The sequence below is a fragment of the Monodon monoceros genome, unplaced genomic scaffold (genome assembly GCF_005190385.1).
Source record: "Monodon monoceros isolate NGI ecotype Baffin Bay Population unplaced genomic scaffold, NGI_Narwhal_1 Super_Scaffold_6, whole genome shotgun sequence".
Classification (NCBI taxonomy): Eukaryota; Metazoa; Chordata; class Mammalia; order Artiodactyla; family Monodontidae; genus Monodon; species Monodon monoceros.
In genome coordinates this window covers 28,662,816-28,682,399 of record NW_021703783.1, presented here as the reverse complement: position 1 = coordinate 28,682,399, position 19,584 = coordinate 28,662,816, and the positions used below count along the sequence as shown (strand labels likewise).

The window sequence follows — 19,584 nt, the reverse complement described above, 5'->3', positions numbered from 1 at the left end:
GTAAATTATACCAAAGCTACACAAACTTTCAGAAAATTACATAGGAGGGGTTACTTCCCAACTCATTCTATGACATTGGCATTAGGCTGATATCAAAATCAGACCAAGATATTAAAATAAAAAGAAACCTAGAAAACAATATCTTTCAAAAATTCCTAACAAAATATTAGCAAATCAAATCCAAGAATGCATAACCAGGATAGCATGCTGTGACCAAGTGGGGTCTATCTCAGGAACACAAGACTGATTTAACATTAAAAAAATTAATCGATGAGGAGCAGGACCTCTGGAATTGATAGAGAAACTTGGCAAATTCTTCCCCACTCTAAGCAACAACAGAACCAAATAACATTTGCAAAAAAAACTATTTCAGAATCTGGGGAGTGACCAAAGGTATACAATAAACTGAGAAGGAGGTAAAACTACTAAACCTTAGTAGGAAAAGTGGTAGTCTGTGGAGTTTTAGCCTTGGGCTGCTTCCCTCCATCCCCCGCTCCATGGCTGGTAGCACTACCAAGGCTAGGCAGTTTGGAGGTGGGTATGGGGGAGCCCCATGAACAGGGAATTTGTCAAAATCGATCATTATCTTGGTGGCAGACCATCAGGATAGGCTAACATTGCAGCTGCCTAAGGCTATAATACTTGGAGAAAGCAAAAAACGATCAAGAAATTTCATGGAGAGATCTAGAAAACAAATACGCTTTCATAAACTCTCAGCCATCACTGGTGGTCTGGAAAGCTGCAAACATGTATAAGGCTGTGAACACACACAGGAGAGAGCAATCAGAAAAAATATGTAAAAAATATTTGAAAAATTAATGACTGAATTTTTTCCAAATTTTGTAAGAACAATAAGAAGTCCACAGATCCAAGACGCTCAACACAGTCCAAATACAAGAAATAGAAAACAAACATCCTAATCCTAATGGAGAGAAATCCACTGCAAAAAATCCGTGGTAGAGAATCCACGATAAAAGAATCTTAAAAACAGAGAAAATTATATATTATATATACACAGATATTAAGATAAGAACGACAGCAAACTTCTAGTTGGAAACAATGTCACTCAAAGACATTTTTCAAAATGTCTTTGAAAAATAACACTCATCCTGGCTGAATGTGAGGTATCCACTCATACCTGGCTGAATGTAAGGTCTTATGCCCAGGAGGAAGTCTTATTAGCTCAAGGTGTTTAAACACAACCTTCAACTAATCATTGGTTGACCTCTAAGCACTGCTTTACAGATTTAAATGTCTATATTAGAAGAGAAGAAAAATATCAAATCAATAAGTTAAGCTTACACCTTAAGAAACTAGAAAAAAAAGGAGGCCAAACTAAATCCAAAGTAAGTAGAAAAAGAAAATGATAAACATTAGGGCAGAAATGGAATAGAAAAAAAAATAGAGAAAACTGATGAAACTCAAAACTTAGCAAATAAAATTAGCAAATCTTTAGTTATACTGACCAAGAAAAAAAGTAGAAAAGACACAGATCTGGAATTAAACAGGTTAAACAAGGATATCAACACTTACCTTATAGAAATTAAAAGGACTTCAAGGGACTACTATGAACAACTTTATGCAAACAAATTATACAACTTAGATGAAATGGATGAATTCCTATAAAAACACACATTAACACAAAGTACTCAAGAAGAAATTTTAAAATCTGATTAGACCTATAACAACTAAAAATAAAAAGAATTATTAGTTAAATGTCTTCCCACTAAGAAAAGGCCAGGTGCAAAAATACTTAAAGAAGAAATAACCAGTCCTCCACAAATTCTTCCATTAAATAGAGGAGGAAAGGCTTTCCAACTTGTTCTATGAAGCCAAAGTATTACTCTGTTACCAAAGCCAGACAAAGACATCACAAGAAAATAACAATTCAGACCAATATTTCTCATGAATGTAGATGTAAAAATCATTAAAAAATTAGCAAAATAAATCCAGCATTTTACAAAATGGGTTCTGTAACATAATTAAGCAGCCTTTATCACAGGAAGGAAAGGTGGTTTAACATTTGAAAATAAGGTAATATATATATTAATAAAGGGAAAAAAAACTACATGATAATCTCAAGGGACACAGAATGAGCATTTGGCAAAAATCCATGATAAAAAGTTTCAATAAACTAGGAATAGAGGGCAACCTGACAAAGGGCACCTACAAAAAACCTAAAGCTAATATCATTCTTAATAGTGAAAGGCTAAATGCTTTTCCCTAAGACTCGGAACAATGTAAACATGCTCACTCTTGCCACTGCTATTCAGCACTGTATTAGAGGTTCAAGTCACTGCAGTCAGGCAACAAAAAGAAGCAAAAGGCATTCAGATTGAAAGGGGAAAGGTAAAAATATCTATATTTATAGACAGCATAATCCAATATGGCGAAAATCCTAAAGAACTCATAAAACTACTAGTAGAACTAATAATACAGCAAGGTCAAAGGATACAATTTCAATATACAAAATTGTATAACTATATACTAGCAATGAATAATCCAAAAATAATATTAACAAAATAATTGCAAAGATATTGGCCTGTAATTTTCTTTTCTGGTAGTGTCTTTGTCTGGTTTTGGTATCAGAGTGATGGTGATGGCTTCATAGAATGTCTTTGGGAGTGTTCCTTCCTCTTCAATCTTTTGGAAGAGTTTGAGAAGGATCAGTACAAGTTCTTCTTTGTATGTTTGGTAGAATTCACCTGTGAAGCCATCTGGCCCTGGACTTATGTTTGTAGGGAGTTGTTTCTTGTTTTTGTATTTTTAATTACAGATTTTATTTCATTTCTAGTGATTGGTCTGTTCAAGTTATCATTTTCTTCTTGACTCAGTCTTGACAAGCTGTATGTTTCTAGAAAGTTGTCCATTTCTTCTAGGTTGTCAAATTTGTTGGCATATAATTGTTCATAGTAATCTCTTATGGATTTTTGTATTTCTGTGGTATCGGTTATGATTTCTCCTTTCATTTCTTATTTTCATTATTTGGGTTTTCTCTCTTTTCTTCGTGAGCCTGGCCAGAGGTTTGTCAATTTTGTTTACCCTTTCAAAGAAGCAATTCTTGGTTATACTGATTTTTTTCTATTGTTTTTAATCTCCATTTTATTTATTTCCTCTCTGATTTTTATTATCTGCTTTCTTCTGCTAACTTTAGGTTTTATTTGTTCTTCTTTTTCTAATTCTTTTAGGTGGTGGGTTAGGTTGTTTATTTGACATTTGTCTTGTTTCTTAAAGAAGACCTATACTGCTACGAACTTTCCTTTAAGAACTGCTTTTACTGCATCCCATAGATTTTGTTTGGTTGTGTTTTCATTGTCATTTGCCTCAAGGCATTTTTAAATTTCTTCCTTGATTTCATCATTGATCCATTGGTTTTTTAGTAAAAAGAAAATTACAGGCCAATATCTTTGATGACTATAGATGCAAAAATTTTCAACAAAATATTAGCAAACCAAATCCAACAACACATAGAAAAGATCATACACCATGACCTAGTTGGATTCATCCCAGGGTCACAAGGATGGTTCAACATATGCAAATTAATCAATGTGATACACCACATCAACCAAAGAAAAGATAAAAACCACATGATCATCTCAATAGATTCAGAAAAGCATCTGATAAAATTCAACATCCATTAATGATAAAAACCCTTATGAAAGTGGGTATAGAGGGAACATATCTCAACATAATAAAAGCTTTTTATGACAAACCCACAGCCAATATAATACTCAATGGTGAAAAGCTGAAAGCCTTCCCGCTAAAATGTGGACCAAGGATGCCCATGCTCATCACTTCTCTTCAACATAGTATTGGAAGTCCTAGCCACAGCAATCAGAAAAGAAAAAGAAATAAAAGGTATTCACATTGGCAGGGAAGAGGTAAAATTGTCATTATATGCAGATGGCATGATATTATATATAGAAAACCCTAAAGGCTCCATACAAAAACTACTAGAATTGATAAATTCAGCAAGGTAGCAGGATACAAGATTAACACACAGAAATCAGTTGAATTTCTTTATACTAACAATGAAATATCAGAAAGGGAATGTAAAAAAATCAATACCTTTTAAAATCACATAAAAAAAAACACAAAACTTAGGAATCAACCTCACCAAGGAGGTGAAAGACATATGTTGAGAACTACAAAACATTAATAAAGGAAATCTTAAAAATAATGCAAAGAAATGGAAAGATATCCCATGTTCTTGGAATGGAAGAATTAATACTGTTAAAATGGCCACACTACTCAAAGCAATCTACAGATTTAAGGTTATCTCTATCAAATTACCCATGACACTTCTCACAGAACTAGAACAAATAATCCTAAAATTTATATGGAACCATGGGAGACCCAGAATTGCCAAAACAATCCTGAGGAAAAAGAACAGAGCAGGAGACATGACCCTCCCAGACTCCAGACAATACTACAAAGCTACAGTAATCAAAACAGTGTGGTATTGGCACAAAAACAGACATATGGATCAATGGAACAGAATAGAGAGCCCAGAAATAAACCCACACGCTTATGGACAATTAATCTTTGACAAAGGAGGCAAGAATATACAATAAAAGACAAGTCTCTTCAGCAAGTAGTATTGGGAAATTTGGACAGCCACATGTAAATAAATGAAGTTAGAACACACCCTCACACCATACACAAAAATAAACTCAAAATGGCTTAAAGACTTAAATATAAGACAAGACACCATAAAACTCCTAGCAGAGAACATAGTTATAACATTCTCTGACATAAATTGTACCAGCGTTTTCTTAGGTCAGTCTCCCAAGGCAATAGAAATAAAAGCAAAAATAAACAAATGGGACCTAATCAAACTTGTAAGCTTTTGCACAGCAAAGGAAACCATAAGCAAAATGAAAAGACAAACTATGGATTAGGAGAAAATATTTGCAAATAATACAACTGACAAGGGCTTAATTTCCAAAATATACAAGCAGCTCCTACAATTCAGTAACAACAAAAAAATAACCCAATCAAAAAATGGGCAGAAGACCTAAATAGACAACTCTCCAAAGAAGACATACATATGGCCAATAGGCACACGAAAATATGCTCAACATTGCTAATTCTTAGTGAAATGCAAATCAAAACTACAATGAAGTATAACCTCACACCATTCAGAATGGCCATCATTAAAAAGGCTACAAATAAATGCTGGAGAGGTTGTGGAGAAAAGGGAACCCTCCTACGCTATTGGTAGGAATGTAATTTGGTACAGCCACTCTGGAAAACAGTATGGAGGTTCCTCAAAAAACCTAAAAATAGAGTTTCCATATGATCTAGCAATCCCACTTCCTGGCATATACCCAGAAAAAAATATAATTCAAAAAGATACCTGCACCCCTATATTCATAGCAGCACTATTTACAATAGCCAAGACATGGAAACAACCTAAATGTCCACTGATGGATGAATGGATTAAGATATATATGTAATGGAATATCAGTCAGCCATTAAAAAAGAATAAAATAATGCCACTTGCAACAACATGGATGGACCTAGAGATTATCACACTAAGTGAAGTCAGTCAGAAAGAGAGAGACATACCATATGATATCACTTATATGTGGAATCTAAAATATGACACAAATTTACATATATATGAAATGGAAACAGACTCACAGACATAGAGAACAGACCTGTGGTTGCCAAGGGGCTGCTGGGGGGAGGGAAGGATTGGGAGTTTGGGATTAGTAGAGGCAAACTATTATATAGAGGATGGATAAACAACAAGGTCCTACTGTACAGAACAGGGAACTATATTCAGTATCCTGTGATAAACCATAATGGAAAAGAATATGGAAAAGAATATATATATATGTGTGTGTAGGTATATATATATACATATATATGTATGTGTGTATAACTGAGTCACTTTGCTGTACAGTAGAAATTAACACAGTATAAACCAACTATACTTCAATAAAACTTAAAAAAAAGAAAATAATTCCAATCACAACATAAAATGAATTAAATATGTGGGAATAAATTTAACAATATAACCATGAGGCTTATACATTGAAAACTACTGTAAATTACTGAGAAAAATTAAAGAAGATTAAATAAAATAGAATATTATTCAGCCATAAAAAGAAAATCCTGGGCCTCCCTGGTGGCGCAGTGGTGGAGAGTCCACCTGCTGATGCAGGGGACACAGGTTTGTGCCCCGGTCCGGGAAGATCCCATATGCCATGGAGCGGCTGGGCCCGTGAGCCATGGCCACTGAGCCTGCGCGTCCGGAGCCTGTGCTCCGCAACAGGAGAGGCCACAACGGTGAGAGGCCCGCATACCGCAAAATAAAAAAAAAAAAAGAAAATCCTTCTATTTGTGACAACATGAAAGAACATGGAGGATATTTTGCTAAGTGAAAAGTCAGACACAGAAAGACAAATATTGTATATCTTACTTATATGTAGAATCTAAAAAGCCAAACTCAAAAATGCAGAGAGTAGAATGGTGGTTGCCAGGGGCTGGGAAGTGGGAGAAATGGGAAATATTGGTCAAAGGGTACAAAATTCTAGTTATAAGATGAATAAGTTCTGGGGATCTAGTGTACAGCATGGTGACTATAGTTCTTAATACTATATTTACACTGGAAATTTGTTAACAGAGTAGATCTTAAGTGGTCTTACCACACATACAATAATGATAACTATGTGAGGTGATGGATGTGTTAATTAGCTTGATTGTGGTAATCATTTCAAAATGTGTATGTATATTAAATCATCACAGTGAACACTTTAAATATATATAATTTTTATTTGTCAGTTATGTCATTAAAGCTGGAGAGAAAGAAAATCACACTTCAAACACACTGGAAGGCTCTCTCATGTCCCTCCAAGTCCATACCTCTCAAAAGTAACCACCATTCTGATTACTGTTGCTATACATTATTTTAGCCTGTCTTTGAGCTTCATTTAAATTGAATTATACAATGGTTCTCTTTTTGTGTTGAGATTTATTCATGTTCTTGCTTGCTATCACATATATTAGCAGTCCATTCTTTTTCTTTTCCATGTACTATTCCATTACATGAATATTATATAATATTTTATTCTTAATGGACTTCTGGGTTAGTTGAAGTTTGGGGCTATTAAGAATAAAGCTCCTATGACATACAGAAAAATCGATTAGGAGAAACATTTCATGCTCATGGATTGGAAGAATCACTTTGTTAAAATTGTTTAATTTTATTGTTAAAATGTTAAAATTTCTCCCAAATTGATCTATAGATTCAACATAATCCCTATAAAAATCCAATTAAACTTTTTTTTTCCCCAGAAACTGACTGGGTGATCCTAAAACTTATATGAAAATGCAAAGGGCTAAAACAACCTAAAACACTTTTGAAAAAGAACAAATTGGAGGACTAATACAAGTCCCAATTTCAAAAATTATACTAAAGCTTTAGTATACAGTGTGACAAAGATAGACATGATTGATAAATAAAACAGAATTGAGATTACAGGGAAAACAAAACATATTTTTGGTCAATTAATTTTCAATAAAAGTCTCAAAGCACTCAGTGGGGAAAAGTTACTCTTCTCTTTCCACAAATGCAAATGGTGAAATTAAATCCTTACCTCACACCATACATAAAAATTAACTCAAAAATATTAGATTGAGGGGTTTCCCTGGTGGCACATTGGTTGAGAGTCCGCCTGACAATGCAGGGGACGTGGGTTCATGTCCCGGTCCGGGAGGATTCCACATGCCGCGGAGCGGCTGGGCCCGTGAGCCATGGCCGCTGAGCCTGCGCGTCCGGAGCCTGTGCTCCGCAACGGGAGAGGCCTGCGTACCGCAAAAAAAAAAAAAAAAAAAAATTAGATTGAGGACTTACCTGGTGGCGCAGTGGTTAAGAATCTGCCTGCCAATGCAGGGGACATGGGTTCAAGCCCTGGTCCAGGAAGATCCCCATATGCCACGGAGCAACTAAGCCCATGCGCCACAACTACTGAGCCTGTGCTCTAGAGCTCACAAGCCACAACTACTGAACCCATGTGCCACAGCTACTGAAGCCTGTGCACCTAGAGCCTGTGCTCCACAACAAGAGAAGCCACCGCAATGAGAAGCCTGTGCACCTCAACAAAGAGTAGCCCCCGCTCGCCGCAACCAGAGAAAGCCTGCACACAGCAATGAAGACCCAACACAGCCAAAAATAAATAAATAAATAAAATAAATTTAAAAATAAAATAAAATAAAAAATATTAGATTGAAAACTACAAGACAGAAGAAAACATAAGAGACAATCTTCCTGGCCTTGTCTTAGGCAAAGATTTGTTAACTTTGACACCATATGCATGATTCATAAATTAAAAAATTAATAAATGTGATTTCATCAAAATTAAAACCTTTGTAAAAAAGTTTGGTGTCAAAAAGACACCATTAAGAAAACGAAAAGGGTAAGCATTTCACCAAAGATACATAAATGGCTAGGAAGCACATGAAAAGATGCTAACATCATTAGTCACTAGGGAAATGCAAAATTAACACCCCAATGAGACACCATTACAGGTTGACTAGAATGGTGTAAATTTAAAAAAACTGATTGTACCAAGTGTTGTCAAGTATGTGTTGCAAATGGAACTCTCAATCATTGCTCATGGGAATGTAAAAATGACACAAATCACTTGGGAGAACAGTTTGTCAGTTTCTTGAAAAGTTAAACATACACCTACCATATGACCCAGCTATTCCACTTGTAGATATTTACCCAAAATAAATGAAAGCGTATGTCCAAACGAAGATTTCAGCATCAATGTTCATAGTAGCTTTATTTGGAATAGCCAAAACTGGGAGAAAAACATCCAAATGTCCATCAACAGATGAATAAATTGTGCTATGTCCATACAATGGAATACTACTCAGCAATAAAAAGAAACAGACATTGATATATATAATAAACAATATAGATGAATCTCAATTATGCTGAATGAAAAAAGCTAAACAAAAAAAAGGGAGAACATATTGTATGATGCCACTTAAAGACTAATCAGTAGTGACAGAAAGCAGATCAGCAGTTGTCTTGGGACGGGAGTAAGGGATGTGAAGTGACCAGAAGAAGCGATTAAAAAGGTGCCCAAGAAACTACTGGAGATGATAAATAAGTTCATTATTTTTAACACAGGTCAAAACTTACTGAAGTGCACATTTCAGATAAGTTCACTTTGTTGTACGTTGATTATACATTAATAAAGTTGTAAAAAAAATTTATCTCAGGACAAAGAGAAAACAAAAAGAACTGTTTTGTGGCTATTACAATTCTCCAGGCAAGAAGCAGTGGTTGCTTAGACTGGGATGGAACCCTTTGAGATGAAAATGTAAGTAAATAATTTTAAAGTTTATCAGAATACAGAAATGACAATACTTTGTTGGTGAAATGTATATTGGAAGATGAAGAAAAGGAAGGAATCGAGGACAACTTTTATTTTGGCTTAAGCAGCTGAGTGAATAGTGTTGCCTTTTACTAACATGAAGATGACTGGGGTAGGATTACAGAGTCAAGGTTTCTCACCACAATTACCAAGAGTAATTCAAACTGGTTTGACAAGTTCAATGGATTTAAAACAAATAACTAGGGTTTATATACAGACATCTAGAAAATAAAAATAAGACACTGATCAACTATCATAAATATGAAAAAGAAATTAATATGATACGACACAGCAAAAGAAACAAGTAATTCATGGAGATTATAAAACAGGTACAAAACACCTTGGTCCCAAATATGTTTTAAAATAAATAAATGAAAGGTAAATGTGCACATTAGAAAATAATTACTTATAAGTGTTTTAGTGAAATGCTACATTTTACTGATAGTGTTTTTTTCTAGAAGTAATATTTAGGTCTGCTTACATTTCTAACAAAAAATATTTGTATCTATTAAAAGTCAAATTAATAATTCAAGGAAAGAATGCTACAGGTTCTTTATTATGTTCAACATCTTTGCTTACCTGTTTAATCTTTCAAGTAATGGTCCAAATTGTGCTGTTTCATATGATGGACTGAAAGTATCTTGACTTTCATTTAATTTAGAAACCAAGGAATTAGAATAATTAACACTACTGAGCTGCAAAAAGAAAGGAAGAGCCTGCCAAAGTGGTAAATGTACATATATACAAGTTAAATTATTTATCACAAATGTCATTTAAGTGAACATATATATACAAAAATGTATTATTTTAGTCTAAAATAAAGTAATTGTGTCCTAATTGAAAACAAAATAAATACTGTTATAACAATGAAAGCAATATCAGTATTTGAGTAATTATTGAAATAACAGGGTTGATACTATGGTCAGCTAAACATTTTCTCAGAGATTAAAAACAAAAATTAAAAAAATACCCAGTACACCAGGATCTTGAGTAAATAAAAGTTAAATTTCTCTGACAAAAAATACATTATCTCTCCCAAGAAAACAGCTATACTTATCTCAGTTTTTCCATTTACTGAGTAATTTTATACTGCTACTTTAATATTTCCAAATATCAATATCATTGAATACAAAATGGAGAAAGTGTTGGAAGACTATTGTGAAAAGCAGTTGAGATAATCCATTTATTAATGTGGAAAGTACCATATAAATATATTATATTGGCCCAGCACTAATCTATCCAGCAACAATAGTTTATATCTGTAGTATATATTTATCTACAAGTCATCAAACATAGAAATGACAAGTCCAAAGACAATCAGTGACAGAAATAGGAAAAAAAGAGAGGGAGACAAAAAGAGATACTGAAAGTCTTAAAAAAAAAAAGGTCTGAAGTGAGGGAGAGCTGAAAATAAAGTATGATAATACATCTCACATCTCAGCCTCAGAGAGACAGTGACAGAGGTGCAGAGACAAAGGTGCATCCCTTGAAGTGAGAAACAATCAAAAGAGAAGGGAATATTATATATGGGCTCAAATACTACTTTTCTAGGGAAGTGAGAAGTGAGCCCCAGACCACTTTTTCTTCTAAAATGTTTTTTCAACTCAATTTCTTTTTTATCATATAATTTCATTTTAATTCTTCTCACTTTTCTTGAAATCCCTCCAAATGAACTATTAAATACTTCATTAAAAGGTCACAATGTGACAATATGCCAGGGACATTAAACTCTCTTTTTCTCTTCTGTCATATTAAGAATAACATTATTTACCCCTCTGGAGATAATCACTAACCTGCAGTCTATAAGTAGGAGATTACAGAGTATTTCATTCTCTAGCCTATAAACTATTTAACAGAATAAGGATGAGTTATAAGCTGATCTAGGATGCAAGTTTTAGTCTTATAAAATACAAACTGAATGGGTACTTGGATGTTTTTCACTGCATCTTTCAAAAATTATTGGGTGCTCAAATTAATAAGGCTAACACATATCACTGAAACATAATACTTCATTTTCTCTCTTCTGAAAAACAGAAAACATACTTTAATAATATTGAATCATGTTATATATTATATATAACTATAATATAGCATGATATATAACTATAATTTATAAATTTATAATTATAAATTAATTTAAAAATAATAACTACATAAATATAGCATAAAACTACTGCATGCTAAAAATGGGAGAAATTCAAACTAAATATTCCTATTAATAAGACAGTGTTTATACAACCATTTTCCTATCATTATACATTAGTAATCTTTAATAATTTTATTTTTAAACTCTATATAAATTTAATAAAAAATCATTCCTTGGTATGTTCTATGGCAGACATATTTCAGAATTTTAAATTTTGGACATTTTCATATTTTTACTTTAGAGCACACAACGATTGAACAATATTTTAGCACTACACATCTCTATAGAAATATATTTGTATAATTATAATTGAAGTGCATATAACGTTGTTATCTGACAAATCATAAAAAGAATCAAGCCATCACAACTCATACTTTAACAGGCTACTATGATATCACTGAGATTATGTACTGCTATTCACAAGAGCCTTTCGATAACATGTCTACTGGGCCACCATTACATCACCAACTAGATATTTACTGTGATTACAATCATACTACTATATAACACACTGAACGATTTTCAATTTCACTATCAATTTTATAAAAAATGATTTTTTTCAAAGATTTTTAAAGAACACTCCAGTTTTTGGATTCATAATCTTCTACAGTGCAGAGAATTAAGTTTTTGACCTTTGAGGAACTATTACACTTAATTCATATCTTATTTTAGCTATATCCATAGCAATTCGCAACTAATATTTTTAAATCTATAAAAAGAGAAAGGAATATATCATAAAAATATAATAATATCAAAATGCTAAGAACTCGTGATCCAAAGATATCTGTTCATTCTGCTTCTCTTCATATGCAACTTTCTGAAGACTAGGTGCTATTCTGGGAATGAAATTTAGTTTTGTAGTATTTCTATTGGAAGATAATTCAGCTGAAAAAGATGGTGGAGTGAAACTGCAGTTTTCTGTTCTGTTGAATTGAGGTTCAAACATTCTATATGAGTCCATGACTTGTGATGACTATATGAAAGAAGATACAATAATTTGGTTTGCCAAAATGTAAAAACCAGAGAAGATGAAAGTGAAAATAGAAGTGCAAAAAGATCATGGGTTGCAGAAAAAGTCCCAAGGAAAGGCAAGCCCATCAGTAATGGACAAGACTTATTAAGACAAGAGAGGTTATCAACTAAGATTATACTTAAGAGCTCCTTTTCATTTGCCTTTATCACACTTGGTCCCCTCCATCCTCAAGCCCCATTCTCTTACATGCCATCTCCTAAAGACGGGAAACCTGAGTTTCATTAACCCACATTACAGGTGAAAAGATTTCCAAGAGATTTTAGTATCACTGTTATCTTTCTCTAGTATAACTTTAGCGATTCAAAGGAAAGAAAGGGTAATGAATAATATAGCCTTATACCTTAATATTTCAAGCTTTAATCACAATCTGTGCATTTTCTAATTGATTAAAATTTTATTTGCTAAAAGTAGTTCTAAGAGGGAAGTTTATAGTGATACAAGTTTACCTCAGGAAACAAGAAAAACCTCAAACAACCTAACCTTACACCTGAAGCAACTACAGAGAGAAGAACAAACAAAACCCAAAGTTAGTAGAAGGGAAAAAAATCATAAAGATCAGAGCAGAAATAAATGGGATAGAGACCAAGGAAACAATAGAAAAGATCAATGAAATTAAAAGCTGGTCCTTTGAAAAGATAAACAAAATTGATAAACCTTTAGCCAGACTCATAAAGAAAAAGGGGAGGGAACCCAAAGCAATAAAATTAGCAATGAAAAAGAAGTTACAACCAACACCACAGAAATACAAAGGACCATAAGACACTGCTACAAACGACTATATGCCAAGAAAATGGACAACCTAGAAGGAATGTACAAATTCTTAGACAGGTACAATCTTCCAAGACTGAACCAAGAAGAAATAGAAAATATGACAGACCAATCATAAGTACTGAAATTGAATCTGTGATTTTAAAACTCCCAACAAACAAAAGTCCAGGACCAGATGACTTAACAGAATTCTGCCAAATATTTAGAGAAGAGTTAACATCTACCCTTCTGAAACTATTCCAAAAAATTGCAGAGAAAGGAACACTTCGAACTCATTCTATGAGGCCACCATCACCCTGATACAGAAACCAGACAAAGATACCTTCAAAAAAGAAAATTACAGGCCAATATCACTGATGAACTTAGATACAAAAATCCTCAACAAAATACTGGCAAATCGAAACCAATAATACATTAAAAGGATCATACACCATGATCAAGCGGGATTTATACCAGGGATGCAAGGAGTTTTCAATATCCACAAATTAATCAGCGTGATACACCATATTAACAAACTGAAGAATAAAAACCATATGATCATCTCAATAAATACAGAAAAAGCTTTTGATAAAATTCAACATCCCTTGATGATAAAAACTCTCCAGAAAGTGGTCATAGAGGGAACATACCTCAACATAATAATGGCCATATATGACAAACCCACAGATAACATCATACTCAACAGTGAAAAGCTGAAAGCATTTCCTCTAAGATCAGGAACAAGACAAGAATGTCCACTCTATGGACACAGTTTCTGTTTTTTTTAAAAGTTCCAAACATAAGCTATATCATATGATATTTATTCAACACAGTTTTAGAAGTCCTAGCCATGGCAATCAGAGAAGAAAAAGAAATAAAAGGAATCTAAACTGGAAAACAGAAAGTAAAACTGTCACTGCACATGACATGATACTATACATAGAAAATCCTAAAGATGCTACCCAAAAACTACTAGAGCTCATCAGTGAATTCGGTAAAGTTGCAGGATACAAAATTAATATATAGAAATCTGTTCCATTTCTATATGCTAACAATGAAAGATCAGAAAGAGAAATTAAGGAAACAATCCCATGTACCACTGCATCACAAAGATTAAAATATCTAGGAATAAACCTACCTAAGAAGGCAAAAGACCTGTACTCTGAAAACTATAAGACACTGATGAAAGAAACTGAAGGTGACACAAACAGTTGGAAAGATTACACTGTGTTCCTGGATTGGAAGAATTAATGTTGTTAAAATGACTGCACCGTCCAAGGCAATCTACAGATTCAATGGCAGCCCTACCAAATTACCAATGGAATTTTTCACAGAATTAGAACAAAATTTTTAAAAATTTGTATGGAAACACAAAAGACCCCAAATAGCCAAAGCAATCTTGAGAAAGAAAAACAGAGCTGGAGTAATCAGTCTCCCTGACTTCAGACTACAAAGCTACAGTATTCAAAACATATGGTACTGGTACAAAAACAGACATATCGATCAATGGAACAGGATAGAAAGCCCAGGCACCTATGGCTAATTAATCTATGATAAAGGAGGCAAGAATATACAATGGAGAAAAGACAGTTTCTTCAGTAAGTGGTGCTGGGGAACCTGGACAGCTACATGTAAAAGAATGAAATTACAACATTCTCTAATACAATGTAAAAAATAAACTCAAAATGGATTAAAGACCTAAATGTAAGATTGGATACTATAAAACTCCTAGAGGAAAACATAGGCAGAACACTCTTTGACATAAATCACAGCGATATCTTTTTGGATCCATCTCTTGGAATAATGGAAATAAAAACAAAAATAAACAAATGGGATCTAATTAAACTTAAACGCTTTTGCAGCAAAGGAAACCATAAAAAAATCAAAAGACAACCTACCGAATGGGAGAAAATATTTGCAAGCGATGAGACTGATAAGGGATTAATTTCCAAAATATACAAACAGCTTATACAGCTCAACAGCAAAAAAACAAATAACCTATCAAAAATTGGGTAGTAGATCTAAATAGACATTTCTCCAAAGAAGACATACAGGTAGACAAAAGACACGTGAAAAGATGCTCAACATTGCTAATTATTTGAGAAATGAAAATCAAAACTACAATGAGGCATCACCCCAACACCGGTCAGAATGGCCATTAAAAAGTCTACAAACAATAAATGCTGGAGAGGGTGTGGAGAAAAGGGAACCCTCCTACACACTGTTGGTTGGAATGTAAACTGATACAGCCACTTTGGAGAACAGTATGAAGGTTCCTTAAAAACTAAAAATAGAGCTACCATATGATCCTGCAATCCTACTCCTGGGCATATATCTGGGGAAAACCATAATCCGAAAAGATAAATACACCCAAATGTTCTTTGCAGCACTATTTACAATAGCTGAGATGTGGAAGCAAACCTAAATGTCTACAAATAGATAAATGGATAAAGAAGATGTGGTTTATAGTTACAATGGAATATTACTCATCCATAAAAAAGAATGAAATAACGTCTTTTGCAGCAACATGGATAGACCTAGAGACTACCAGACTAAGTGAAGTCAGGCAGAGAGAGACAAATATCATATGATATAGCTTATATGTGGAATAAAAAAAAAGATACAAATGAACTTATCTACAAAACAGAAATAGACCCACAGACATAGAAAACAAACTTACAGTTACCAAAGTGGAAAGGGAGGGGGGAATAAATTAAGAAGTTGGAATTAATGTATACACACTAGTATATACAGAATGGATAATCAACAAGTCCTACTGTATAGCACAGAAAAATACACTCAATATTTTGTAATAACCTATAAAGGAAAAGAATCTGAAAGAGAATATATATATATATATATACACATACATACATATATATACATAACTGAATCACTGTGTTGTACACCTGAAACTAACATGACATGCAAATCAACTATACTTCAATTTAAAAAAAAATGTTTAAATTAAAAATTATTTGCTAAAAAATAATCATTTGCAATACTTTAAAAAATAATCTTAGAAACAATGTGAATATTGAAAATCACAATTTGATGTAAAATAAAATAATCTGATCACTATGTTTGAAGAGATGAATTGCTCAATGATCACATGAACCCAAAGTAGGAATCTCCTAATGAATTATCCTTTGCAGTTGGTCAGTAACAAGCAGAATCAAATGTTATGCACAGGTAGGCCTAGTCTACTTTACCAAAACTCCAAATTGTTTCTCATAAGCAATCAGTTAAAATATTTTAATGTATAGGTTCCTTACATTAAAAACTTTTAAAAGAATAATTTTAAGGACTATAATTTTCTCCAGTATTTGAAAAATTTATATCATTTGGTGGCATGTCACAATTGTCAAAAAAAAGAAAAAAACAACTCACCTGAACTGGATCAAATTCTTCCTTGCTGCTTAGTCTTTGATAGTATATACTAACGAAAATAAAATTTTAAGGTTAAAAATAGAGCTGGCAATAAAATTGACCATCTTTTTATATCTATTTAAAATTCATACTGTTCTACACAAATACTTGAAAACATATGGAACTCTAAGTAACTCTCTTCATTCCAGGGTTATAATATTACTGAGTTTTCTAAAAATTATATTATTACAAGAGAGACATTTTTATGATAAAGAAAGTGAAACTGTGTACAAAAACTTAGTGTGGACATTTGGTCATTTGATAAAGGTCTTAATAGTTTAATAATATTATAACAGCCGAACAAATAAAAACTGAAGCTTAGAAGGATAAATCCTTTGTACATTTTACAATGAATAAATGAGTGTTAATAATGACCCATTTTAAATACCTAATAATATACAACTTAGCTAAAACCTACTTGTTTTCTACATCATCAATGCAGACGTTAGATGGTACACAGGGAGGCGACATTGGAAGCTCTATATCATGCTTTCTTAGGGGCATTTTTATGTCTCTATTCATATTCACGTGGATTGGTTTTCTCACAGTTTCTATAATGAAAAAAATTACAATTTATAAAAATCTATAAGAATAATAAAATCTTTTAAAAGCGTTGTTTGATATACTATGTTCATTAAATAAATGTACATTTTAGAAATTTACTGAAAACCACCTATATTCTATTGATATATATGCTAGAAGTCATTACAATACTATCACAGTAAGTCAAATCATCTCTTTTTCTTCATCATCTTATATATTCCTCGTGAAAGGGGCTCTACTCACTTCTACTTTTTACTTCCTCCAAGACTTCCCTGACGCCCAGACTATATCAGATGTTGTCTGATACATTCCCATAAAGCTATATAAGTTCTCTATTATAGCACTTGCCATAGTTTGCAGTACTTGATTAACTCTATTTCCCTCACTAGATTTTTAAACTTTATAGAGCAGAATCCTTGTCTCTCTTTATAGAAGAAGTCTCTATTTTGTCTGTTCAGTACTTTTGACAACTCTTCTGTGAAATGCTTTTACACATGCACCAACTATGTAGTTCTAGTGGAGACTTTCTATGTTATAAAACCCTGCCTTTCTGGAAAAAATAATGGGTACCCATCTGACCCAAGAAGAATTAATAATTGTTCCCTCTGGTTATAAGTAATTGTTCCATGGCAGCGTGGATGGGACGGGAGCCTGGGGGAGAATGGATACATATATATGTAGGTTTGAATCGCTTTGCTGTGCACCTGAAACTGTCACAACATTGTTAATCAGCTATACTCCAGTATAAAATAAAAAGTTAAAAAAATAAGTAATTGTTCCAGTGCTGGGCCCTGGCACCAGTAGGGCAAGGCAACATCCCTCCAGTGGAATTTTTTAAAGTTCAGAACCAGAGAAATAGATCTCAGTATTGCCCTGGTAGCAAAACTAGGAGAGATGAGCAATATTAGTTTTTTAAGGTAATGTGTTTTTTTTGTTTGTTTGTTTGTTTTTGCGGTACACGGGCCTCTCACTGCTGTGGCCTCTCCCGTTGCGGAGCACAGGCTCCGGACGCACAGGCTCAGCAGCCATGGCTCACGGGCCCAGCCGCTCTGCAGCATGTGGGATCCTCCCAGACCGGGGCACGAACCCGGGTCCCCTGCATCAGCAGGCGGACTCTCAACCACTGCGCCACCAGGGAAGCCCCTAAGGTAATGTTTTAAGCCTCAATGATGAAGACAGTCTGAGAGAATGAAGCTAATATCTGAAGTGAGAAAGAATCTTGGCTGTATTCAAGTCCCTGATTCAAGCAGTCTCTGAGGCCTGGCTGCACCACAGCCCTTCCTTTTAGTTAAGTGCCTTGGTCCCTTCAAGGATGCTGTAACAGAATACCATAGTCTGGGTGGATTATAAACAACAGAAATTTAGTTCTCAGTCTGGAGGCTGCGAAGTCCAAGATCAAGGCGCTGGCAGATGTGGTGTCCGGTGAGGGCCTGCTTCCTGTTTCACAGACAGCCATCTTCTCACTGTGCCTTCAGATGGTAGAAAGGGAAAGAGAGCTCTCTGGGGTCTCTTTAATAAGGGTACAATGCTATCCATGAGGGCTCCACCCTCATGACATTATCACTTCCTAAATGTCCCTCCTGAACATTAGGGATTAAGATTTCAACATATGAGTTTGGGGGGGGGGACACAAACATTCAGTTCACAACATTAAATAAGTATATATTTTTAAATGTCTGTTGTTTGCAGCCATGAGTCCTCACTAATAAAGTCTTGCTTTTGTAGGAGAGTAGAAATATCTCTATCCTCTACCTTTCTAAACTCCCAGCTGGGGCCCCTGTAACAAAACAGGGATTAACAAGAGGAAAACATTCAAATTTACTTAATATAGGTTTTACATAGAAAACTTCAAAAAGAAAATGAAGACCCAAAGAAGTGTTTAAACCTGAGCATTTCAATGCTAGGTTTGACGAACAATGGAAAGTCATAAAGAATGTGACAGGACAAAAAAAGGGTATGAGCAAAGTGTAGTAAACTGGGGGAAACAGCAGTCCCGTTCATTTAGATTCCTCTCAGTGCCCCTCTGTCTTGGAGATAAAGATGTTCCTTTCCTCCAGGTATAGGGTACCTCTCGCATGAGAATCCTTCCTGCACATGCTGCTTCTCAAATTCCTTCAGTTTAAAATATTCAAAATGCCAAGGTGCCATATTTTGGGGTATCGTGTCCCGACCTTGTCACTTCCTATTCTATTCCCAGCATCCAACACAATACTTATGGTAGGTATTCAGTAAACATATGTTGAATGCATAAGTGAAAAGAAAGTAAGGGAGAAAGAAAATACATAAAG

The 19,584-nt window shown here is 34.0% G+C and overlaps 1 protein-coding gene across 1 annotated transcript in view; it reads right to left on the bottom strand.

Moving 5' to 3' along the window:
• The window catches only part of CUNH12orf40 (chromosome unknown C12orf40 homolog), a 70,935-nt gene that overhangs the window by 44,742 nt on the left and 6,609 nt on the right, over positions 1-19,584 (bottom strand). Inside the window, 4 exon segments of the mRNA XM_029206538.1 lie at positions 9,978-10,088; positions 12,312-12,517; positions 16,715-16,763; positions 17,172-17,304. Of these exon segments, the coding sequence (XP_029062371.1) occupies positions 9,978-10,088; positions 12,312-12,517; positions 16,715-16,763; positions 17,172-17,304 (499 nt within the window).